General features: G+C 42.3%; 2 protein-coding genes across 2 annotated transcripts; one reads left to right on the top strand and one right to left on the bottom strand.

The window, feature by feature from the left end:
- Positions 1-14: 14 nt before the first annotated feature.
- Positions 15-20557, top strand: LOC133520120 (endoplasmin homolog). Its single transcript, XM_061854446.1, has 14 exons — positions 15-252; positions 612-701; positions 6951-7111; positions 7805-8059; positions 8528-8724; positions 10070-10247; positions 10977-11155; positions 12280-12463; positions 13426-13592; positions 14560-14728; positions 16345-16501; positions 17502-17704; positions 17881-18044; positions 19165-20557. The coding sequence occupies exons 1-14, from the start codon at positions 207-209 to the stop codon at positions 19349-19351; spliced, it is 2337 nt and encodes a 778-aa protein (XP_061710430.1). The 5' UTR covers positions 15-206; the 3' UTR covers positions 19352-20557.
- On the bottom strand, positions 2792-6944 carry LOC133520116 (uncharacterized). The gene is made up of 3 exons (XM_061854441.1): positions 5404-6944; positions 4709-4859; positions 2792-4272 (listed from the first exon to the last, which is right to left on the bottom strand). The coding sequence occupies exons 1-3, from the start codon at positions 5570-5572 to the stop codon at positions 4131-4133; spliced, it is 462 nt and encodes a 153-aa protein (XP_061710425.1). The 5' UTR covers positions 5573-6944; the 3' UTR covers positions 2792-4130.
- Positions 20558-26235: the final 5678 nt, after the last annotated feature.

The following is a 26235-nucleotide window of genomic DNA, read 5'->3' as shown; positions in this document are numbered from 1 at the left end:
TCAGAGTTCTTCGCTAATCCCAGCGGAGCGGTATAGTTTATCACCTCCTTTCTTTTTCTTACTTTTCTTCTATCTGTCAGTTTCAAACAGATCGCGAAGACATAAAGAAGGCGAAGCTACTATTTCGTGTTAACCGGCGCAATATAATTAAATATTAATACATCGTTTTTGAATAAGTCTTTGTCACCCGCGAGGGAGAGCTAACAATGAAGTACTTTTTGTTGTTGGGATTGGGCCTCCTACTCCTCTCAGGTAAATATCCTCCCTTTTTGTCAACGTAGCACAAACGGGATTTTCTGTCTAAAGATTTTGTTTCTTACGAAGTCTGAATTTCACATGAGTAGATAAGGTGTAGTGGACCATTTTATTCTAGTTACGTTCTCGTAAGTACCGTTACCATCTGATTTCATTGAAGGGGTCGACTTTCGACGCCGGGCGGCGTGAACCTAGAACTTTCTGTGGGCGCTGCTGCTTCTGAGCACTGCTAAGTGTCATTGTTTTGATAACATACACTTGTGTGTGATACTCGTGTTTTTTCATTCATATCTACCCACTTAGATTAGAGGATTCCAGAGAAATTTGGTCTGTTGATGAGATATGTGTGTTTTCAGGTTGGACCGTGGCGCAGGAGGGTGTGGGGACCGTGGAGGAGATGACGGTGGATGCCGACCTCGGTATTTCAAGAGAAGGTTCCCGGACTGGTGAGTTCATTTTTCATGAAACTATGTAGCTCATTAAGTGGCATATGCCACTTTGAGTTGTTGGAATTTTATTTTATTTCAATTAAACAAATTGCAAATTTAAACGACGTAATCGGTTGGGAGTCGACGGCCTATTACTCCAGGGGATAAGTTTGTAATGCACCACATCTAAATAACAAGTGGGGTAACATATTTATAATGTTTTTACATCAATATTTTATACTTACCATACATTTTTATTAGAATTTTGCATCTACTGTTTTTTTAGGGTTCCGTAGCCAAATGGCATAAAACGGAACCCTTATAGTTTCGCCATGTCCGTCTGTCTGTCTGTCTGTCTGTCTGTCTGTCTGTCTGTCTGTCTGTCTGTCTGTCTGTCTGTCTGTCCGAGGCTTTGCTCCGTGGTCGTTAGTGCTAGAAAGCTGAAATTTGGCATGGATATATAAATCAATAAAGCCGAGAAAGTCGTACAATAAAATCTAAAAATTTAATTTTTTTTAGGGTACCTCCCCTACACGTAAAGTGAAGGTGAATTTTTTTTTTCGCTTCAACCCTAGAGTGTGGGGTATCGTTGGAAAGCTCTTTCAAAACTAATAGGGGGTTTCAAGAAACATTTTATGATAAAGTGAATATATTCGGAGATAATCGCTCCGAAAGAAAAAAAAATGTGTCCCCCCCCCTCTAACTTTTGAACCATAGGTCCAAAAAATATGAAAAAAATCGTGGAAGTAGAGCTTAAGAAAGACATTAAATGAAAACTATAGCGGACATGATCAGTTTAGCTGTTTTTGAGTTATCGCAAAAAGTTTTCCCTTCATAGTAAAAAGACTTATTTTAATTAGGTACTGATTATGCAAATTTGCCTATTTGTTTAACTCAGGTGAAAGGTACCGTTTCATCCCTTGGTTAACAATTTACTATACTTTAAGCTCGAGTTTAGCTTATTGTGACGGAAGAGTAACTACGGAACCCTACACTGAGCGTGGCCCGACATGCTCTTGGCCGGTTTATTTAATGTTTATTTAATATTCTCTTACAAATTTGTTCATTTACGACACGTTTTTACCTACATATTTGTTAAATGCTCTCTCTAGTTTCTCACTACATTTTTAGGGTTCCGTACCTCGAAAGGAAAATAAACGGAACCCTTATAGGATCACTTTATTTTCTGTCTGTCAAGACCATTTATCTCACGAGCGCATGGAAGAATCAAGTTGAAACTAAAACCATAACCCAGGTCTACAGTCCCTTAAAGCTGTGAAAAAATCAAACTTCTAAGTTAACATAAAAAAAGATATGGCTGTTCTTGCTCCCAAAAAAAAAACATATTTCAACACTCAAGGGAATTAAATTAAAAATATCTGGTATTTTCCGTTGACCTAGAACTATGAAATTTGGCAAGTAATATTATCTTATACTACAAGTACTGGGAAAAATCTGACAACTGTAAATTTGTTTGAAATAAATAACAAATTACTTATATTTGAATAGAACCCTCGGTGGGCGAGTCTGACTCGCACTTGTCTGTTTTTTTATCTTGTGTTGATCTTTAAACTCATAACGAAAACTATAAATATAAAAAAAAAATACTGATTTTTTTTGTAAATTAACTTGAATTTTGGATAGTTACTAAGACAAATAATAATGGCTAAAAAGATTATTGCGAGTTAATCTGTTGTTTAGTTATCTGTGCCAGGTTTACCACTGAAGCTTATCTCTTCACTGATAATGCTATACAATATTACTAGATTGACAGTGGTCAAATCTAATTATTTTTACCTTGGCAAGATTAAGAGCATGCAGGAAAACTGAGGGTCTACCGCGAACCACGTTCGACGTGCTGCCTCTTTGTCGCACTTGTAAATTTGTACGTAAGTGTGACAGGGAGGCAACATGTCGAACGTGGTTCGCGGTAGGCCCTCTGAGATTACAATAATATTTTATTTAATTAGAAACACATGAAATAATTAGACTTTATTTTTATTATTATCAATAGCATATCAATGTTTGAAGTGTCATGGAAATGTTACTGATTTAAACAATTATTATATACAGTTTCATTTATCAGGGCATTTTTAGTTTTTTTTTGGTGTATATCAGGGGTCTCCAAACGCCATGTAGCACCTCAGAAACTTTCGCACGGGCCACTATCGGTTTTTCGGCCAGGGGAAGGGTCCAGGAGGTCTAGTTATGCAGGCTGTCGCTTGAGGTGTCCGCGGGCCGGATTGAAACGCCTTGCGGGCCGGGGTTTGGAGACCTATGGTGTATATTATAGGAATTCCTCTATCTTATCCTAAGAATGACGTCGGAGAGACATCCCGGGGGAGCATTTTTATAGTGTCAATGTTGAGGACTTTTTTATCCAGAGCCAGCAACATAGGTATTGGCAGCCCGATCTCCTAAGTATCCCGTGCTTTTCATTTGTGTACACAGACCACCTTAACTAATATGACCATATAAGACAATCATGGTTACCACACATAAGCATTCTGTACAAATTTAGTATGGGAGTGCAACTGCTCATTTCAGTTAGGCTAACAATTACACTTGTATTGGGTAATAATATTTGCTGGAGTTGTTATAGTATAAACAGGTGGACCCGGGTATGCCCTTAAACTACGTCCAAAAGAGAGGTATGAGCACTGTGAATGTCATCTCGTTTTGTGTGGTAGGGCAAAGCACAGCACATGTCATTCCAGATCTAGAGCAGAGCCCAACTGGGGAAGTACCTCCAGACCTCCACCTTACAGAAAACTGCAGCCAAATAACACTAGACTAGTTGCCAGAGCTCAACGAGGGTGTTAGAGTTGGCAACGTGCATGTAACACCTCCAGAGTTACAGGCGTCCATAGGCTACGCAGACTGTTTACTATCAGGCGGGCAGTATGCTTGTTTGCCATCGACGTAATATTAAAAAAAAGTGCAGTTTGTGCTGCTTCAATCTTAGCATTTTACAAGTGACCGTCCTTGAATCTTAGCATTTTACGACTAGCGTCTGTAACTCTGTATAACGGGGAATGTTCTGAAGAACTTTTTGATTTGGTGCCATCGTCGTGTTTTTATCACCGCATCTCCCGCCAAAGAAACAAAGCTCATCTTACTTCCTCGACACGTGGTAAACCAAGAACAAGCGGGCATCTCGCTCGTTTTTGTTTTGTCCAGAACGTGCAAGTTGTGGAATGAGCTTCTGAGATGTCTCCCTTGCGCTATGACATGGGGTTCTTCAGGAAGCAGGTAGGTATTGGTCCTCGAAGGTTGATGGCAACGCATAAGTAGCTCCTCTGATGTTGCTTATGTCCATAAGTGGCGAAGACTGCTTCCCATCAGGCGGCTCGTCTGCTCGTTTGCTGCCTACTACATAAAAAAGTGAAATTTCACCAATGTGTGGTGACCTCATGCTTCGGTGTCTGTGTAGTCTATGTTTGTGTATTATCGTCGCCGTTGCGGCGGCTCCACGAGCTCCCGAGCGCGTAGTTTGAGCCACGCGGAGTCCCTCAGGCCATGATGTAATCGCCGGTCATTCCGAGGAGCCGCCCAGATTTGAGGGGTATACGCCTCCCACCATCCGTACCTGCAAAGACCAAAAAAATTAGCTTTTTAGCTGTAGTCATTTTTTAAAGACGATGTTGGCGGCAAACAAGCATAACGTCCGCCTAGTGAAAAGCGGTCACCGCAGCCTATGGATGCCTGCGCCTGCTGCCTTTTCTTTCGGTTCCTGCTTGAACATGACTGTTCGGAACCGCTCTGTTCACACAGTCCTGCTGTCTTACTGACTCGTGCGAGGACTGCACAGGCCTAGCGTCGGCCTCGGCCCCAGCTTGAACATGTCTCTATGGTCAGAGGTGTTCTTCATACGTTACTGTTCACACAGTTATGCTGTCTCATTTACTCGTGCGAGGACTGCACAGCCCAGCGTGTTTCTCTCTCGGCCCCAGCTTGAACATGTCTCTATGATCAGAGGTGCTCTTTATACGTTACTGTTCACACAGTCATGTTGTCTCACTTACTCGTGCGAGGACTGCACTGGCCTAGCGTGTTTCTCCCTCGGCCCCAGCTCGAACATGTCTCGCACTTTATTTAGAGCCCGCTCTTCAGACTCTGCTTCCACGGTTTCCTCGCGGCCCGCGCGGCGCCAAAACTTGTCTGTCACCAAAGCCGCTAAAATCATAAAGTAAGTTTATTAATTTGTTATTCTGGAAAAATAGTGAGTCGCGGAGATCTTCACGTTTACAGAAAGCGTATTAATCTCATATTTGCCGTGTTATCTTGGTTTAAAAGTCGTAACTTTACGTTCACTAGTTTAATCGTTGTTCGGCCTAGTTTTCAAGTCGCAAAATTATGAGCTGAATTACTGGTGAAAATCCGAAAATATTAGTTAGGCCAGTTGGAAGTCGGCTACATTTACAATTAATTAAAAATACTACGACGCGTGTATTCAGCAGCAGAAATAGTTAAGCGGGCGAGATGGTCAAATTAAAATGACCTACACAATTATTATCTTAGGGTTAGTTATGCAGGTCCAAAATGCGCTGGACTGACCTAACATACCACTTAACATTGAAGTCTCTGAAACGGTTGAGCTGCGAAGACCCCGAGGGCGACGGCCGCCGCTTAGGATTCGCACGGGAACTGGGCTCCTCTGATAGCATGATAAACATTGGCCAAGCCTTTCCAGAATGCTCGCAATTTTATTTAAGCTTACGTAGTTTGAGCGGGCGAATAGCCGACTGGTTCGAGTGTCCCGGCACGCGTTGGGCCGCGAAGCGGAGCTTGAAGGAGCGCGGGTGTCGCACCGGGGACCCCGATGGCACCGGTGGCGGCGGCGGGCGCCGCTTAGGGCTCGCGCGGGAACTCGTCTCGGGCGATGACATGATGTTTAAGTTGGCGTTTGCCTACAGAAATCAATTGTTGAGCAAAGCGTGCTTGCGCTTTGAAAAATATTCTCTACTTAAACAAAACCAGGCTTATTATGACCTTATTACGTACTGTCGTAAGTGAAATAGATAGAGTATGCAATTATGTTCAAGTATCGATGTTAGGTCGATAGACGTCGCTACGACTACGAGCGCGCTTGCGTAGATGTAGGTATAATCACTGTAAACTTTATACGCGATACACAATACTTACAAAACAAGTCTTATCAAAAACATAGTTTCCGCTTATAAAATCCGCACAAAAAAATTAGGTTAACTTCTTATTAAGAAAAATAGGCATTTTTGAATCATATCTTTTTGCTTGGATGTCTTTTTAGTTATAGGGTATGACACAATATCAGTAACTCCTTTTACTTTTGGACCCGGGTACGTCCTTAAACTACGTCCACAAGAGAGGTATGGGCATTGTGAATGTCATCTCGCTCTGTGTGGCAGGGCACAACACACCGGATGTCATTCCAGATCTAGAGCAGAGCCCAACTGGGGAAGTACCTCCACCTTACAGAAAATCGCAGCCAAATAACACTAGACCCTACTCATACTGTTGTGTTCCTGCCGGTGAGTAAGGTTGCCAGAGCTCAACGAGGGGTGGGAGGGGGTTAGGGTCGGCAACGCGCATGTAACTCCTCTGGAGTTGCAGGCGTACATAGGCTACGGATACTGCTTACCATCAGGCGGGCTGTACGATTGTTTGCCACCGACATAATATAAAAAAAAAAGTTGGAAAAACTTACCAAACTTGGTTATCATAGGAATATGTAGGTACCTATTTATTTATTTAATATTTATTGTACATAAGAAAACACACTGTACAATAGGCGAACTTAATGCCGTAAGGCATTCTCTACCAGTCAACCTTTAGGCAAAGCAGATAAGTTGTAGGCGGTACATAATTAAACATGAGGTATAGATAATACAATTAGGTACATGTACGAACACAATACACTCATAAGAAATAGACAAACATAAACATACATATATATAAATAATATTGATACAAATACATATACTTACATATACATACATAGATATGAAATCAGATGAACTTACAAAGCAGAAACACTAAGATTTTCCAGTACTGCCAGCAAAGTGCTCGCTTAAGGATTTGTTAAAAGCAAACCTGTTCGGACACTGTCTATTTTTGACAGATTTTGGTTTCTAATTTCACTTTATTGAAATATAACCTATCCGTATTTTGACGCGCTAACTTGTGCGGAAACGAATGTTCCATGCCTCGATCATATCACATGCTCTAAATAGTTTAAATATTTTTCTCACGCAAATGGCGTTTTTATACATTAACTTTTAATTTCAGACGCGGAGACAGTTGCCCGTGAAGCGGAGGCGATCAACCCAGATGGCCTGAGTCCCGCGCAGATGGCCGAACTGCGGGCCAAGGCCTCCAACCACACCTTCCAGACCGAGGTCAACCGCATGATGAAGCTCATCATCAACTCGCTGTACCGCAACAAGGAGGTAACTTACTACTTATGACTTCGTGGACAGTGGTGGCTATTAACACAGTGTAAAAACCTTCCACCACGTACCCGTTTTTTTTCCAATAAACGTGTGTGAACGCACCTTTCCTTAACTTCCTTAGTACATATTTTAATACATCAAAACATATAATATAACGCTAGTTATATTATATGTATATTATTATGTGTATATGTGAATTGTTTATTTTAACTTGTTCTTTATGTTTTATGTTAGTATAAATTAGCATTTTATACTTCGATAAATCTCACCAAATCGTTGGTGTCTAAGGTTACTCCACTCCATTGTCTAATTAGGGACAGACATATAAAGAACAAGTTAAAATAAACAATTCACATATAATATGTTGATATCATACGTAAAAAAGCAAAATATAACAGCAATTAGATAATGGAGTAATTTCTATGTTTTTTTGCTCGTAAACTTGAAATCCGTCTATTTTCCCCCGTTTGACGGTAACCTTCTTAATCTTACGTACATACTTGTGGGCAAGTGTGAAATCATTAACTTTCGTGGCTATTCCCTTCTTTCTTTAACCCTTGAAAGAGCGCAACGCGAGTCAACCTCAGTGCTTGAAAATGCAATAGCTTGAATGTCGCGTGACTAAAATACGTCACCAGTCGTGAGTCACGACAGTTTCTATTCGACATAACATCGACTCTTTCTTTTCAGATCTTCCTCCGTGAATTGATCTCCAACGCCTCAGACGCTCTCGACAAGATCCGTCTCCTGTCCCTAACCGACCGCAAGGTGTTGGACGCGACGGAAGAACTCGGAATCCGCATTAAGGCGGACCCAGAGCGCAGATTACTGCACATTATCGATACTGGTCTTGGCATGACCAAGAATGATCTGGTCAATAATCTGGGCACCATCGCCAAGTCGGGCACGGCTGACTTTTTGTCTAAGATGCAAGACGCTGAAAAGGTAAGGGTTACTTTGTAGTTTTGCGAGATCGTAAAAAGGGATAGGATGAGCCCATATTTTATTTGTGTTCATGTAAAATTTGTCAAGTTCAAGGCACTTGGTTGTGTCCGTTTAACACCTTCATATCTGAGCCGATCTAAAAAAGTAATACCACCACAAACTGCATTTTTTTTCTGTTAACTGGCCAACCTGTTTGGAGATTTTTTTATTAGTCGACTGATCGACTCATCCATAAAATAAAGCATAAGCAGTCTTCAAAAATTGCCAATAAAAATTATTCGTAAATGCTCGCAAACGCTCGTACTTTTTTGCCACAGATCTGACGTGTTCAAGTGCAGTAATATATTAGGGTCCGTCTAAGCTAACTTGACATGTTATAGCCACAATTCGTCATAGCAAACGCGATGCAGAGTTAGCGTGGTCCATCTTTTTAGTGACTTGTTAACTAACAAAATGTTATGGTTGCAGAGTGGCGCTCAGGAGATGAACGACATGATCGGGCAGTTCGGCGTGGGCTTCTACTCGGCCTTCCTCGTCGCCGACCGCGTCACCGTGGTCTCCAAGCACAACGACGACGTGCAGCACGTCTGGGAGAGCGACGCCAGCTCCTTCAGCGTGGCGCCCGACCCGAGGGGAGACACCCTCAAACGCGGCACTCACATCACGTATGTACTATAGTTTGAGACACAGCTTCTCGGCCCTCCTCGTCGCCGACCACGCCTATAAATGCTCAGAAGCGGTTTCCATAGCCCTTCCCATTAGGTTGGGCGGCCTGGGTATCCTCAAAATTTCCAGCGTTGCGCTACCTGCTTTCTTGGCTTCGGTACACGGTGCTCAAAACCTCATCGGGAAAATTTTGCCCCTCCAAATTTCCCCCTTCAATTTTGCCCTTCAATTTTTTCTAGTCATGGAGGCCGGTCATTAACGTACCCTAATACACACCCGCCTGTCAACTCATGTTCGCAAAGGTAGTGGGACAAGCCTCTCTGTCGTCCAACAAGGAACCCTCGCTTAGTCCGACAGATCGACAGAGTCGGGTCTGTGGTTACAGACATTCCCGACGATTTGACGACCATTTTGGCCTAGTGGGTAGTGACCCTGCCTACGAAGCCGATGGTCCCGGGTTCAAATCCTGGTAAGGGCATTTATTCTTGTGATGAGCATGGATATTTGTTCCTGAGTCATGGATGTTTTCTATGTATTTAAGTATTTATAAATATTTATATATTATATATATCGTTGTCTAAGTACCCTCAACACAAGCCTTATTGAGCTTACTGTGGGACTTAGTCAATTTGTGTAATAAATAATGTCCTATAATATTTATATTTATTTATTTAATTATTTTATTTATTTATTATTCCCATCCACAACAATAGGTATAATACTGGACAATACGACATTCCGATTGGGCACATGTCTCAGAATAAAGGCATCATCAAATCTACCCCACTGATGCAATGCGGGGTTAGGGTGGATAAACCAACCACCAACATACTTGTGTGGACTTTAACTGGGCCACCACGGCCTCTCATGAGTCTCGTGCACCTGTAATGCTGGGAGGAACCCTCGCCACGCCAGCCTCAACGACGTCATCTGAAGGGCCCTCGTCAGTGCCAAGGTACCTGCGGTCCTCGAGCCCAATGGTCTAGCCAGGGTCGACGGCAAGAGGTCTGAGTGGATACCCTGGCATCGTCCCATATTCCAAGCACCAAAGTTGGCGCTGATGCGGCTGCATCCTCGGCCGAAAACCTCAAACGTCGCAAGTATGGTATGGTAGTAGCTACATATATATTTGCGACGTTTGGGATTGAAACCCTGGGGCCGTGGGGGCCTAGCGCGAGTCGCCTTTATGAGGAGTTGTCAAAGCGCCTTATAGAGGCTTCTGGTGACCAGAGGGCTGGCCTATATATTTCGCTCAGCGCTTTGCACCGTACCGAGCGACTAGGATGTGGGGCACAATTTTTATTTGTGTTTTTTTTTTATTATTACATTTTATATATTTATCAGGCTGCACCTGAAAGAAGAAGCCGCAGACTACCTGCAGCCTGACACCATCCGCGCCCTCGTGAAGAAGTACTCGCAGTTCATCAACTTCCCCATCCACCTGTGGGCCTCGCACACCGAGACCGTTGAGGAAGAGGAGGCCGACGAGCCAGCTCCTGCTGCTGATGATGAGGATGCTCAGGTACACTAGTGAAGTACTTGCAGTTCATCAACTTCTCCATCCACCTGTGGGCCTCGTACACCGAGACCGTTGAGGAAGTGGAGGCCGACAAGCCAACTTGTGCTGGTGATGATGAGGATGCTCAGGTACAGTGGTGAAGTACTTGCAGTTCAACTTCCTCATTCACCTATGGGTCTCGCACACCAGGACCGTTGAGGAAAAGGAGGCCGACGAGCCAGCTGCTGATGATGAGGATGCTGAGATACACTAGTGAAGTACTCGCAGTTCAACTTCCCCATACAGGTGGTCATCAATATCATCATCCAACAAGTGTCTGGTAGACTTCGATATGGCTGTGGTTCCATAGAGAGAATTAATCGGTTAACCCTTTGACTGCCAAAGACGTCAACTGGCGCTAGTGGAATTATCAACCTTTGTGTATGCCGACAAGGTTCCCGATGATGCGCACACCATAGGCGTGACGTTCAAAGGCTTAAACGGCAGGTCAAGGTAAAGCTTGAACTTTATTTTTGCTGCGTACTCCAATAACATCAACATGTAATATAATGTATAAATAACAAAATCATCTGTTAGCAATTTCCAAATATTGCTACCAATATGCGTCTTTAAAATGTCTTCTGAAAATTCATTTGCTATGGGACATTAAGGAAAACAGATCTGGGAAAAATTGAAAAACGCTACACCTAATTTAAGGCAATCGTATAAATGTCAAATGTTTCATTATGTCAGGTCGAGGATGTGACAGAAGAGAAGAAGGAAAAGAAGAAGACCGAACGCACCGTTTGGGACTGGGAGCTCATGAACGACAACAAGCCCATCTGGACCCGCAAGCCTGCCGAGGTGTCTGACGAGGAATATGTCACCTTCTACAAGTCGCTCACCAAGGATACCAGCCCACCACTTGCAAAGTTAGTAGTTCTACCCTTACCTTGTAGAGCAGACAAAACCAACGCACCAACAACGGAAACTAGTACCACACAGACATTTTACTTGAATATTCTAGAAAACTATTAGAAAGTCTTTGACAAATATCTCATTTTTGGTACAAGCTTTTGTCGCTGACTGTACTTTTCTTTCCACAGGCAACTAATACTCATTGAGACTAACAACCCCAAACACAAGTAGTTTGCGTCGTTTCATTACAGAGTTCCTTGTCACCTATTGTCTCCATCTTCAGATCAGTTCAAGCGGAGTCTTAGTAATAGGATCCCGTTCTTTGGTTTTTCGCCACGGGCGGCAAAAAAACGCATAGCGCGAGCACTCAAGTCAAGGGTTAAAATTTATGGCAGCATCTCGTATGTCTCTTAATATTTATAACAGATATTTTATTTTATTTATTTTTCATCACACTTGCTTGAAAAAGATCTTATTTCATGCAGGTGTGCTGAAGGACAAAGGCCTATTTTGTTCCCGATTGTAAAAAAAATGACTCCTAAAATATTGCTTTAATTATGTCACTAAAAAAATGATCTTTATTATGTCACTTATTCATACAAACCAAGTAGCATAAATGAGTTTTTACTTTTAAAATACTGACGTTTATAGTTTATTATTTTTGTTTATGTATACAATTATTTAATTTGATAAATTTAACAGCCGATTAAAATATTTTTACATAATATTCAATCGTGGCTGAATGCCGAATAGGTCTGTGCCTTCGATGCTTCACCTGCCAAGGAATTACAAAATGGCAGACGAATGTTTGATATGTCACCATATTTAACGTTTTGACCGCCAAAGACGTCATATGACGCGCGCGGCTACAGCCCAATATCAACCTTCATGCGTACCGACAAAGTTCACGATTACGCGCCGCGTGCGATAGGCGTGGCGTTCAAAAGGTTAAGAATAATTTCGTTTAAAATTTAGTTTTTTCTTCGCAAGTGTGATGAAAAACATTGTGTGTAACTCCGCGGGTAAGAATATTGCAAACTCGGGTCTTTAATTAGCACCCTCGTATCCAAAATTTGACTTACCCCCCTCGTTGCACAATATTTCGTGGGACCGTGTTCACATCGCGTATCGGTGGCAGGGCGCACTTCGTGGCGGAGGGCGAGGTGTCGTTCCGCGCGCTGCTGTTCGTGCCGCGCGCGCAGCCGGCCGACTCCTTCAACCGCTACGGCTCCAAGACCGACCACATCAAGCTGTTCGTGCGCCGCGTCTTCATCACCGACGAGTTCAACGACCTCATGCCCAACTACCTCGCTTTCATCCAGGTATGTATCATATACAGGTGACCCAAAAATACTTTGACAAACAATTTTTAGGTTTTTTTTTACTTAAATGACTTTTACAAAATGTCTAAAAATTTAAACTACAATAATTTAACTTAAACGTTAATTATCAACAATATGCACAGTAACTAATTGAAATTGAACTATTTATTTCAGGTATTATACCCATATATGTAAGATTAGTTACAAATTTTCTTTAAGACTATGTTAGTAACTTAGTATCCACAGTATAATTATTACATTAATTTTAAATAAATAATCACAGTCACAAATAAATAAATTAATTAAAATAGTTATTAAGTAATGAACTAGTATAATATATAAATTAAATTAATATCACAATTAAAATCAAGTTCAAATGAAAATTAAAATCAGATTAAATAGAGTATAAAAATAAAATGTCAGCAGCAGCACAAAAAAATCTATGTCAACGTGTTTTTGGGCTATCCTGTATTAAATAAATAAATAAATAAGTCCCACGGTAAGCTCAATAAGCTTGTATTGTGGGTACTCAGACATATAATATACAAATACTTCAATACAAACAAACATCCATGACTCAGGACCAAATATCTGTGCTCATCAGACAAATAAATGCCCTTACCGGGATTGGAACCCAGGACCATCGGCTTAATATGCAGGATCACTAACAGCCAGCTGGCCAGACCGGTCGGGAGGTGTATACCAAAAAGAATGTGAAATAGAGGTGAATTTTCAAAGAAAACTATGTAGCGATAGTAAACTTACTAGCCACAATAAATTTACTGCAATCTTTCGGCACATGATTAAAACTTTTAGAACGCCATTAAACTTTGATCCTTATTCTTTCACTGATATGTGTTAAATTTAAAAAAGTGGCGCCATCTACTCGAGCATAGGCCAAAGGTATGGCGGCATCTTTTCGAGCATAAAAACAACATTCATTATTTTTGTCTTTATCACAGGGCCTGGTGGACTCCGACGACCTGCCGCTCAACGTGTCCCGAGAAACGCTACAACAGCACAAACTGATCAAGGTCATCAAGAAGAAACTCGTCCGCAAGGCCCTCGACATGCTAAAGAAGATCCCTGATGATGAATATGAGGCCTTCTGGAAGGAGTACTCCACCAAGTAAGTGCTTTGCGATATGTAAAATAAAAATTCCGAATTTTAAAGTAGCAACTGATCATTCAGAATGAATGCTGCAGACAGAGGTAATGTGTATTTTTTTTTTAATTTTCTTTTCTTTTCATCAGTTCCATTGTTTAGTTGTAAATTCAGTACTAGACCTTATAATGTTTTATCCGCGGTAAGAGTCTGGTGATCTACATAATACAGGTGTATAAACCTAGTTCAGACTACACTCTCTCACAAAGGACCACCATCATGTGGTATAAATTTCGGCGGCCGATCGTAAGATCAAGCAGATCGTGAAATTCCTAAGCATATCATGAAACGTGAAAATCTTCGTCTCATTACCTGAGTCGACGCGGGGCTCCTATTTGTTTGACAGTTTGCCCTTCGGGCATTTGGTTTAATTTGACTACCGTCAAAACATTACACAGGAACATTACGATCTGCCTGATCTTACGATCGGCCGCCGAGACATATAGAGAAGGGACAATAAGTCAAAATGTATTTTATTATGTACCGCAACACAATCTGCATAGGCTCGAGGCATCTCATTCACTTTAAATATTCTGTCTCAAGAATCATGAAATCTTGAACATGGAATCTAAATCATATGCAATGGTAGTTTCCTACTAGTCAAAACAGTTTCTTTTTTCAAATTGTCAAAACAATTTGCCTGTATGGAATTTATATGAAAATTGCACAAGTGCTGTCATGGTCAAATCACCTACATTTTTTTACTTCTATTCAATATATTAAAAATATATTATGTCAAAAAATAACTGCTATATTTTTCTGATAATTATCTGGTGCTTTATTTCGTAAATAATTTATTTTAAATACAGGTGACATCCCTATTGATCTCCATGCCGGCTCAGTTCATTGCTAGAGATAATATAATATTTCCTTTACTCACCATTTGACAAAAAGTTCAAATCGAGTCATGTAACCTTCTTTTTCATCGTAGCATCAAACTGGGAGTAATGGAGGACCCCAGCAACCGCGCCCGCCTCGCCAAGCTGCTGCGCTTCCACTCGTCGGCCTCCGAGTCCATGACGTTCCTGGCCGACTACGTGTCCCGCATGAAGAAGGGCCAGAACCACATCTACTACATCGCCGGCTCCAGCCGCGCTGAGGTAACTGCACCTGCAGCGGCCAGGAGTGAGGAGCCAGACTGCTGGCTTCCACTCGTCGGCCTCCGAGTCCATGACGTTCCTGGCCGACTACGTGTCCCGCATGAAGAAGGGCCAGAACCACATCTACTACATCGCCGGCTCCAGCCGCGCTGAGGTAACTGCACCTGCAGCGGCCAGGAGTGAGGAGCCAGACTGCTGGCTTCCACTCGTCGGCCTCCGAGTCCATGACGTTCCTGGCCGACTACGTGTCCCGCATGAAGAAGGGCCAGAACCACATCTACTACATCGCCGGCTCCAGCCGCGCTGAGGTAACTGCACCTGCAGCGGCCAGGAGTGAGGAGCCAGACTGCTGGCTTCCACTCGTCGGCCTCCGAGTCCATGACGTTCCTGGCCGACTACGTGTCCCGCATGAAGAAGGGCCAGAACCACATCTACTACATCGCCGGCTCCAGCCGCGCTGAGGTAACTGCACCTGCAGCGGCCAGGAGTGAGGAGCCAGACTGCTGGCTTCCACTCGTCGGCCTCCGAGTCCATGACGTTCCTGGCCGACTACGTGTCCCGCATGAAGAAGGGCCAGAACCACATCTACTACATCGCCGGCTCCAGCCGCGCTGAGGTAACTGCACCTGCAGCGGCCAGGAGTGAGGAGCCAGACTGCTGGCTTCCACTCGTCGGCCTCCGAGTCCATGACGTTCCTGGCCGACTACGTGTCCCGCATGAAGAAGGGCCAGAACCACATCTACTACATCGCCGGCTCCAGCCGCGCTGAGGTAACTGCACCTGCAGCGGCCAGGAGTGAGGAGCCAGACTGCTGGCTTCCACTCGTCGGCCTCCGAGTCCATGACGTTCCTGGCCGACTACGTGTCCCGCATGAAGAAGGGCCAGAACCACATCTACTACATCGCCGGCTCCAGCCGCGCTGAGGTAACTGCACCTGCAGCGGCCAGGAGTGAGGAGCCAGACTGCTGGCTTCCACTCGTCGGCCTCCGAGTCCATGACGTTCCTGGCCGACGTATGATGCTGTACTGATGGATTTTTCAAAGGCGTTCAATACGGTTGACCATGTCTTTTTCTTATTAAGAAAGGACTTATTTCTCGATGAAAACCATACAAAAATTAAAATAAAAAATCATTTTGAAAACACTCACTACTCAAACACATTCATTTCTACAAAAACGAAGTCCGAGATGATATTCAGGTGTTTGTCTCTTAGATAATTTCTTACTACCAAAATATAAGCTTTTTCGATAACTTCGGATGTACCCCAAGGAACCGGTCTAAGCTCGTTATTGATGTCCCTAACAATAAACAATAATGGCATAGAGGTCGTAACAAATCTTTTTTTGATGGTTCTTTCATAGTTTTCTTCTCCAGATCTACTAAAGTAAGGACGCTAAGCACAAAGAATTCCGTACATTGACCTGCCATGCCTTTTCTCTATCGCATGCGCATACGTATATTGCTATCTCACTCGCACAGGGGCATTGACCACCGGCATCATGGGCGTGACAACAATATAATTACGTACGTGTGATAGAGATAGGAAATTCTTCGCACGTTAGGTACTTCACATAATCTCCAAAGGAGTGTAGTTAAATAGCAACATTTGAATCCAGGTGGAGAAGTCTCCGTTCGCGGAGCGCCTGGTCCGCTCGGGCTACGAGGTGCTGTACCTGACGGAGGCCGTGGACGAGTACTGCCTCGGCGCGCTGCCCGAGTACGACGGCTTCAAGTTCCAGAACGTGGCCAAGGAGATCTTCGACGTTAACGAGAGTGAGTCGCTTTTAAATATTTTACTCCTCCAGGACTTTTATTTGTCGATTAATTGACTGCCCAATATCTAAGTAAACTTCATTACAAACGCGGCGCGTGGGGCGAAAAGGCCTTTGTCTATAGGATCATAATAGTAGTGTTACTACGAATATTCATACAATATGGTCTAACTTTATTTAACTTAATTTAACGTGTTTTTTTGTACTAACTTCTAGGCAGAGATTTACAATCCAAATTGATTTAATGTATAACAACAATAATGTGTGAGGTACGCCACACTTAGGACGAGTTGCACTAACCACATTTAAGCCCCATTTAGATCAGTCAAAAACTTGCATGCAACATTCGACACAATTTCATATTTTATTACCTTAGCTGTAAGTTTTCCTATGAAAAAAAAAACTTACTACGGAGTACAATGAATTCAGTTAATCTACCAAATACCGCAATATAACGAAAATATAAATAGGGCTTTAACGGACTGATCAACATCACTCACTAGATAAAATTTAGCGAATGCTTTAACCCTTTGAACGCTAGACGGCGAAGGAATATCCCGTGCCCCGGTCGCCAGGCGATCGCGATTATTTAAGCGGATTGAACTTTACCGTACCCCGTAGTCTCGCGTAAGTCCCTATTACATTGGCAAAGCTGACGACTATGGCCGTCGTTGGCGTCCTTTAACATCATTCACCAGAGAACTATGAAAATTCCCATAAAATTTAGCGACCGCTTTAATGGTGACAGACGGTTTGGTGCAGCCTATCCTAAGTCTTAATTTATTTTATTTATTTTCTTTCAACAAAAAAAAAACTTAGGACTACATACAACAGCTTCGCGAAACTGAAGACAGTTTGTTGGCTAATAGTCCGTAACCTTATGTAGAATATATCTAACATTGTGGCAAGTGGTCATTTCCCTTAATTCCCACACCGTAACGACCCTGCCAGAATCGGATGGGTTAAAAAAAGTACAAGATAAAATGTACATAATTTGGCAGGCGAGCAACAGAAGGAGCGCTGGGAATCATACAAGGAGCAGTTCCAGCCGCTCACCAAGTGGCTGGACCAGCAGCTGCAGCAGTTCATCACGCGCGCCGCCGTGTCCAAGCGGCTGGCCAAGTCCCCGGCGGCGCTGGTGGCCACGGTGTTCGGCTGGACCGGCAACATGGAGCGCCTCGCGCTCTCCAACGCGCACCAGAAGGTGAGGCGGCTTCTGACGCTCTTCTAACTCATACAAGGAGACTCGATTGCCACTAGACTCCGTCTAAGCGGGGTATTCCACCTGTTCAATTTCTTGGTCCACTGTGGCTCACTCTCTCATCAAGGAAAATATGAGACGCAAATACTTACACGCGAAACGTTATTTGTGTGTCCCAGGCTGACGACGCGCAGCGCAAGCACCACCTGTCGCAGAAGAAGATGATGGAGATCAACCCGCGCCACCCGCTGGTGCAGGAGCTGCTGCGGCGAGTGAACGACGCGCCCGACGACCCCGCCACCAAGCTGGCCGCCATGTCGCTCTACCGCACCGCCGCGCTCAGGTATACCCAGCACTTCCCTAGTTCCCAGCAGCAGCGGGCAGCTTGTCAGACTGCGGGGGGCAGGTAGCTTGTCAGACTGCGGGGGGCAGGCAGCTTATCATACTGCGGGGCAGGCAGCTTGTTAAGACTGCGGGGGGCAGGCAGCTTGTCAGACTGCGGGGGGGCAGGCAGCTTGTCAAAACTGCGGGGGGCAGGCAGCTTGTCAAGAATGCGGGGGGCAGGTAGCTTGTTAAGACTGGGAGGGGTAGGCAGCTTGTCAGACTGCGGGGGGCAGGCAGCTTGTTAAGACTGCGGGGGGCAGGCAGCTTGTCAGACTGCGGGGGGCAGGCAGCTTGTCAAAACTGCGGGGGGCAGGCAGCTTGTCAAAACTGCGGGGGGCAGGCAGCTTGTCAGACTGCGGGGGGCAGGTAGCTTGTCAAGACTGCGGGGGGCAGGCAGCTTGTTAGAACTGCAGGGGGCAGACAGCTTGTCAGGCTGCGGGGGGCAGGCAGCTTGTGAGACTGCGGGGGGCAGGCAGCTTGTCAGACTGCGGGGGGCAGGCAGCTTGTTAAGACTGCGGGGGGTAGGCAGTTTGTCAAGGCTACGGGGGACTGGGCGAGTGTCAAGAGTTTTTATACAAATCTCAAGTAACCTAGAAGAAGCTTAAAGTTTGGAGTTGAGCTGAGGAAAGGGAAGTTTATGCTGTAGCTAGAGCCTGGTTGCTGTACCATACGGTGGCGACAGCAATCAGAGAAAGAGCATAAATGAGACAACCGCTACTTCGAAGAAGAGGGGTAAAGGGGGGTTTATTTTTATAGAAATTACCGTCCAGGAAATGTCAGGAATTTAGGGTGATGTGCGGTGCGGTGTTAGGATATTCCATTTTTTTATATGGCAACCCTAGTCATGGTACACATGCAGGCGTGGTATGGATGGCTTTATCTACGTGTTAAAATAAGTGTCACTTGTTACCACGCGATTGAAAGAGACGGACGCTGCCAAGCAGAAAAATACTATCATCATATCCGTACTGATCGCCATATACAGAGTTTCATGTGTATAAAGTTCACTTCTCTGACTCTTCTTCGACACGTTGTAAGTTTAGTAGTTGGGTGTTTAACTCCGATAACTTTCCCCTCAGATCTGGCTTCATGCTACAAGAAGGGCAGGCAGTGGAATTTGCAGAGTCCGTGGAGCAGATGCTGGCGCAGTCCCTCGGCGTGCCGGCCGACGCCGTGCCCGACGACGACGACTTCCTCGACGTCGGCGCCGACGCAGACTCCGACGCCGCCGAGGACGTGCCCGCCGAGGACCACGACGAGCTGTAGGACTGAATGTTTAGAGACTGTATGAAGCCTGGAGCTGTGTACGAGCAGCGCTCTGCCCATTAGTGGACCTTATGTATTTCCAATAAGGTTTACAATCGGTTAACTGTTTGAATGTACTGAAAATTATGATCCTTGGAGATATTGAGCATGCTTTTACGGCGAGAACGCTACTGACAGTTTATTTAACCTCGCGAGGCCGCGGGTCTTAACGGCCTCGGGTCCCGAGTAATTAAAATAAAATGTCCTATTATTAGAGCACTGTCTTTTTTATTTCATGTGTTTTCAAAATAGACCTTAGGAGGGTAATGTCCATATTTTACTATTCCAAGGGATCGTGCTCAATATTTCTTGGACTATCAAAATTGAAATTATTTGACGTATTGCATATCAATGTCTAGCTTAGGTTCCAGTTACTTTTCGGGTATGTCAAATAATTTCAACCATCCTTATAGAAATTATTGTGATAAATAAGTTTCCTTATTGTCACCTATAAGTATATCTCCGAATTCCATAATTTCATATGCCATGATTTGTTATTTACATATTTTTTCTAAAGTCGTTTCTGTAAATGACATGCCACAACCACAATTTAGTCATAATTTTTAGTGAAAATAATATCAAAATATGTTATATGAAATTATGGGATTTGAAAGTAAAAAAACGCTTGCCGCGTCGACCATGTTTATCATTTCATGAAGTATGCTGAGTTTGTGTCTATTATATAAATTATTTGTCAGTAGGTATGCTAGAAACCTTTATCCTGATTTCGTGAACACAAATATTTATCAGTTAATGCTGCTTTCATACCGTGCCGCCTCGCTCTCTAGTTTTAAATGCAATGTATGTCGGAATAGCATCTAGTTTTATCCTTTAGTCGGCCAGAAGCCTTTAAAAAGATCTCCCATTCATTTTGTTTTGATAAATCAAAGTTGTGTTTGTCTTAGCGGCTAAAGGATATGTTAATTTACATAAATAAACTATGTATTACAAAATCGCGAGCAATGTTCACCATTTTTGTCAGCCAGAAGTGCATTTTTTTTCCGCGTTTGGTCGTCGCGGCGGCGCCACTAGCGATAAGTTCTCGTGTGTGAGTGCGACGGGAGATATGTGTGCCCGTGTGATGCGAGCGAATGTTCGCGTTGTTGTGTGGAGAGCATTTTTGTAACGGGAGACGGCGTAAGCTGTAAATAAATTATATTTATTAAATGGCTCGTTTTATTTCCTGATTGGATTTGAAATAAAATTTCATTATTTCAAATTATTTACATCGTTAATCCTTTATAAGGCATAAAGGTATTAGGATTTGTGCTAAATTGAACCCTATCATTATGATACTTTAGTTTAAATTTTGATGGGAAATATATTCCCTCTGCCTTGTAGGGTAAGGTTCTATGGTATCAGCGTAATTCGTCCCATTCGTTTTTCGTTCATTTCTTATGTCCGTCTCATTCTGTATTCGTCACTCATTCTTTATTCGTCTCGATCGCTATATGTCCCTATCGTCTTAAGTCCAATTATGTAGCCTGTCTCTTTCTTAATAAGTCTTTTTCGTTTTTCGTCACGGTCTTCCTAGGACTATGTCTTTGTTTGTGTCTCTCGTTTTTGGTATCATTCGCACTTTATCTTTAGTCACTTTCGTTATTCGTCTCACTCTTTTTTTGTCTTTAGTGGTAACTCATTCCGTTCTATTTTGGGCACGTTCGCTAATCGTCCGGTACTACGTAGGTCTTAGTTGCTATTCATATCTCCTCCGGATCGGAATTGATAAACAAATTGAAGTTTAGGGGACATATACAGAACGGAAAAAAATGAATAACTACTATGAAATTACGTGAAATTATGACGATCACTCGGTCAATAAGATATAATTAAAAAAATAATTAAGATTGACGGAAAAATACAAATACAAAATCTCTTTATTAACAAGGTAGAGGCAGGGTTGACAAACGTAGGTAATTATAAATTTTATATACATTGCGGTTAGATTAACAGTAGCCCTCACACTAGGTCAAGCCTGTGTCGTGAGGACTTTGGTGAGACAGTAACAGCAAAACGAATTAACAACTAGTTGGTGCTATATAATACATGAGAAATTAAAAAATTACAAACTATGAGGTGATCAACTAAAATAATTAAAATAAGTTACATGCAGGTAAAGACTATAAAAAGGAGAATGAGTGGATGCAGAATATTACTTAATATTAATAATGATGAATAATACTACTGTTTGTGCGTGTGTGTATGTGCGTGTATGTGTGTAGGTGGGTGGGTGTGTGCCTGAGTGTATTTTACTGCAAGGGTTTCAATACCTCTTCAGTTTCCCTGTAATTAGTAGTAGTGTAAAAAGATAGTAGATAGATTGACCGAGACGCAAAACCTCAGATCATAGAAAGTACTAGATGGCTGACGGAGGCGTGGCGCGTGTCGCCGCGACATGGCCACATCGTGGCCATACCGGCCCGCCGCAAGACAGTAGCAAATTAGCTGTCATTGAACAATGTGCGCGTCAATTTTATTGAAATGCCGAATTATAGCGTTATTTTGTGTCGAAATAGGAGTGCATCCAAAAACTATAAGGATCATGGAGTTACATACCACATGTGAGTACATTTTTTTTCACGTATTAGTCAATAAAACCACACATTTTAACAAATAAATCCAGTGACATATGATTTTTCTGAGTCAGACCATGTTGTCATACAAACGAGTGGCAATTTGTCTATGCATCCTACATTGACGCTTTGGCATGGAAAACTATTTGTAGTGTCCTTAGCAACGGCGCAATGCATTAAACCGCTAACGATATTCACAGGGGCATTATTGTTTCTTGGTACGACCGCCAACCGCTCCCTTCATTGACGCCGCGAAGTAGAGTGGTGCTCGTGCATATAATTGATCTTTGAGCGTTATCGATAAATATGTTTGGATATAGTGTGTATGAAAGTAATTATTTTTCAAGTAAAATTTTACAATTATTTTATATGCACCTAATGTTTAATTTAATACTTATTAATTTGGATTAAAAATCGAATAAGTAAGCCAAAAAATAAACTGATTTAATTAAGTACAATTTATTTATAACATTATAGTTTATACCTATAAGTATATTTTATTCAGGTTCTTAGCAACGATTCGAATAACTGCACTAGGTATAATCAAATATTTTCATGATTGCAATTTTTTTCAGTTTTCCGAAAAATCCCAGTATTAAAGAAAAATGGATAGATGCTACAGGTAGTAGAGGGCCCTAACTGGTTTACGAGCGAGAAAAGTGTTATTTGTTCGCTCACTTCGCCTCATTTATATAACGATAGAATATAAATGTGTTTAAAATAATAGTATATTGTATACTTAGTCGATCCAAAAGTTCTAGCAGAAAGATTTTTACTGATAATTATGATTACTCTTTCCTTATTATTCGTACATATGATTTAAAAGCTTATTTAATGGTGCATTATACTTACAATATAATTTACTATGACTTGCTTTCGCAGTTCTTCATAACTCTATGTAACATGCTAGAATTGCTTTCAATTGGTGACGAAATATGCTATAATAAACTGAAACTATTTTTTTAATGAAGCGCTCGCGTCTAACGACAATCCCAAAGTAAACAATTTAAACAAACATTACATCAAATAATGACTAAAATTTAAACCAATTTGATTAGTTAAGCATAAAAAAGCTTTCGCATCATGGTACATGTTTTTTTTTTTTATTAAAAGCTTTGTATTACATTTTATCAGTAAAAATCTTTGTGAGAGAACTTATGGATCAACTAATATACCTTACACGTACCTTAAAATTCTTAGCTCGTAAATAAGGTCAAAAATTTAAAGGAATATAAATTAAGTCTATGGCAATTATTACTTAAAACAAAAATGTCAAAACTCTAAGGTCATGTTCAAATATGTAAAATATCGATAGCTCTATCGAATTGTCCTCACTTTAGTGCCGCCGCTCTAGGCTCCTACACCGCGCGGTTTGGCCAATCACAGCGCGTGAGTTGGTTGTCTGGCCACGCCTTTAATGATGTGGTGGGGGACGGTTGGAGACAGCGAGACTCGTTGAAATTATGTTTCTTTATAAATCTCCTTACTTCTTATATCTATGCGCAAAACGAATGTACCGAACTTAGAATTAGACTGAAAATGAATGAGACTAATCACGAATGTGACCAATAACGAATGCTTGAAAAAAAATGAGACGAATAAGTGAATGAGACCAAAATCGAAAGGAAATAATTAAGAATGAGTCATAGGAAGACCGTGACGAAAAACGAAAAAGACTTATTAAGAAAGAGACAGGCTACATAATTGGACTTAAGACGATAGGGACGTATAGCGATCGAGACGAGACGAGATGAGACGGACATAAGAAATGAACGAAAAACGAATGGGACGAATTACGCTGATACCGGATCTATGTAGGACAAATGTAACTTTGCATGTCTATGCAGTGTCACTAAATACTAATTCACTGCAAACGACATTTTTCTATAGGAATTTGAAGATTTAGGGTGTCTGCTAGCGGTGCACAGAGCGGGTGCTGTTGTAAGCAGGGATCTAATACCGATATATTTTCATACAAATTAACCGGTATCTAATTTCGGTATCTCAGTTGCTTATTTATATTTTTGCATTTCACTTAGGTAATCTGATAATTCATTGGTGTTACCTAAATACCATTCTAATCTATTAAAGAAATATTTCGAATGCTAAGTGATTTTTTTATTGTTAGTTAACCCTTTACCAGGCTAAGGGATATTTCCCACATGCGGCTCTTCATACATGTGTTCTATTTTCGATGAGTAAGACAGACATTCGATTGTCATTTTTGAACTGTCAGCCTGGTAAAGGGTTATACCGGTAACGATTCCTAATTATAGGTAAAACATCGTAGAACGCGTCCGCGCCAGTTAGCGTTTCTCATACAATTTTTCGTCCCTGCTCCGTGCAACCGCGCCAGGTAGCGAACGCCCTGATGTGGCACTTTTGTTTGTGCAGAATTGGCTTGATCTGATGCTACGCCTATTTACTATAATAGTACATTAGTGCGAAAAATAGGAAATTCGAAACGAGTGGCGATAAATTAAAACACGACCGAAGGGAGTGTTTTAAATCGACACGAGTTGCGAATTACCTATTCGCACATGTATCGTACAACGTTTTACAGTACATATGGCCCTTTAAATGTTCGACACAGTAACATAATATGGTACTTCTCGCACTAGTGCTATAAAGTAGCCCCATATGTACTGTAAATAACCCTTTCGACCCGGCCACGACTTTACGCGGCGGCGGCCATAGGTGGGAACGAAAGGTCGGATCGCTGTCTCGCTCCAACCTACGGTCGTCGGACGCCGCCGCCGCCGCCGCTGCGCGATGTCGTGGCCGGGCCATTTGGGCGTCCGCTAACTCGCGTGTGCACAGAGCGGGTTAACGAAAAATAGTATGAGGGCCGCTACCTAACGCGGGCACTTGCGGTGGATTTTACGTACAATTTTACCCGCGCGCGTGCATCCGCGCCAGCAAGCGGACGCCCTTTGATTTCAAACCATCCTAACTCTGTTAACTCTTCCACTTGAGCTAAGATTCATATATCCTGGCCTAATTCTAAGACGACGGTCGCAGAAGTGTATACCTTCCCCGCAAAATGAGAGAAAAGTAGGTTCAATGCAATAGTCTGTCTTTGAAGCAAGAAACCTAAAATGCGAAATGACCACGTAGAAAAATGAATGCACAGTAGATAGCGAAATAGGCTAACTTGAATAGCTACCTAAATCGTTACATGACTGTCGCAAAATTACTACATTTGTACTTCCGTACTTCCATATACGGTCAACAAAAACGCCATAGGAAGTCACTTTTTGTATGAAAAATTTTTTTCCCCACTTTTAATATGTAGCAAAATTTACGTTTACGTCTAAAATAACGTAATATGGTTCTTATATCATTTTAGCTCACTGCATGACACGTAAGGGAACATACCTATACTACGTGGCCCATTTTCTTTTATCCTGCTCCCTCCCCTCGATGCCCGTAGTGTATACCAATCTTCAAATGTGTTACTAAGACAAAAACTATCTGTGTATAAAAAAATCCCCATATGTATACGGACAAGTATACATGCTGGTATATCGTCAGGTGACAAGCAAAATTGAGTAAAAACTAAAAAATAATTAAACAAAAATCAACCTTATTTTAGTAGCAATATGGTTCATTGTGGCTTTGAACTTGTGGTGGTAATTAGTGACTTGCTTGTCACCTGAAGATATGTTTTATCTGTAAATAATTGTTAAAGAAACGTATTTTTTTTTACAAAAATTTAATATTGACTTTAAGACATGTTTGATTTATTATTTCCATTTGTTGTACATTTATATAATCTTATTATAATACCTATCCTTAATTAGTCTTACAATAGATGTTTTAAAGAATTTAACAAAGGCAAATAACACTACTGGGAAAAAAATCCCAGTAGTTACGACCAAACCGAGTTGGTGGTAATTAGTGGGACTTTTTTCCCAGGAGTTACCAGTGTGGTAAAAGGTGAGGAAAAAACATCCCAGAAGTTACCACTACTTGGTGGTAACTAGTGGGAATAACCCACTATTCACGTCCATACTACAGTCAATAACTCAAGGCAAAAAAACCAAGTGAATGCAACAGGGGCGTAGCTACCGCCGTATCTGCCGTATCAATTATACGGGGCCCCCGGGCCACGGGGGCCCCCAACGTACGTTTTTGTGAGAAATCTTTACCCTTCCTAAGGGTCCTCAAACAAATTTTTATACGGGGCCCCGCCAAGGCACGCTACGCCACTGGAATGCAATCTTCCCATTTGTGCTCGCCCCCTTTACGTACCCTTTCTTAGTCTAATCT

The sequence above is a fragment of the Cydia pomonella genome, chromosome 7 (assembly GCF_033807575.1).
Source record: "Cydia pomonella isolate Wapato2018A chromosome 7, ilCydPomo1, whole genome shotgun sequence".
NCBI classification, from domain to species: Eukaryota; Metazoa; Arthropoda; class Insecta; order Lepidoptera; family Tortricidae; genus Cydia; species Cydia pomonella.
Note: the sequence above shows the minus strand (reverse complement) of the source record. Positions and strands in the feature narration are given on the sequence as shown.

Coding starts and splice junctions, on each gene's coding strand:
- LOC133520116 (XM_061854441.1), bottom strand. CDS start 5,572: ATGTCATCGCCCGAGACGAGTTCCCGCGCGAGCCCTAAGCGGCGCCCG. Junction 4,860..5,403: donor TATTCGCCCGCTCAAACTAC/GTAAGCTTAAAT, acceptor TTATGATTTTAG/CGGCTTTGGTGACAGACAAG. Junction 4,273..4,708: donor CCAGTGCAGTCCTCGCACGA/GTAAGTGAGACA, acceptor TGGTCTTTGCAG/GTACGGATGGTGGGAGGCGT.
- LOC133520120 (XM_061854446.1), top strand. CDS start 207: ATGAAGTACTTTTTGTTGTTGGGATTGGGCCTCCTACTCCTCTCAG. Junction 253..611: donor GGGCCTCCTACTCCTCTCAG/GTAAATATCCTC, acceptor GTGTGTTTTCAG/GTTGGACCGTGGCGCAGGAG. Junction 8,725..10,069: donor AAACGCGGCACTCACATCAC/GTATGTACTATA, acceptor TATATTTATCAG/GCTGCACCTGAAAGAAGAAG.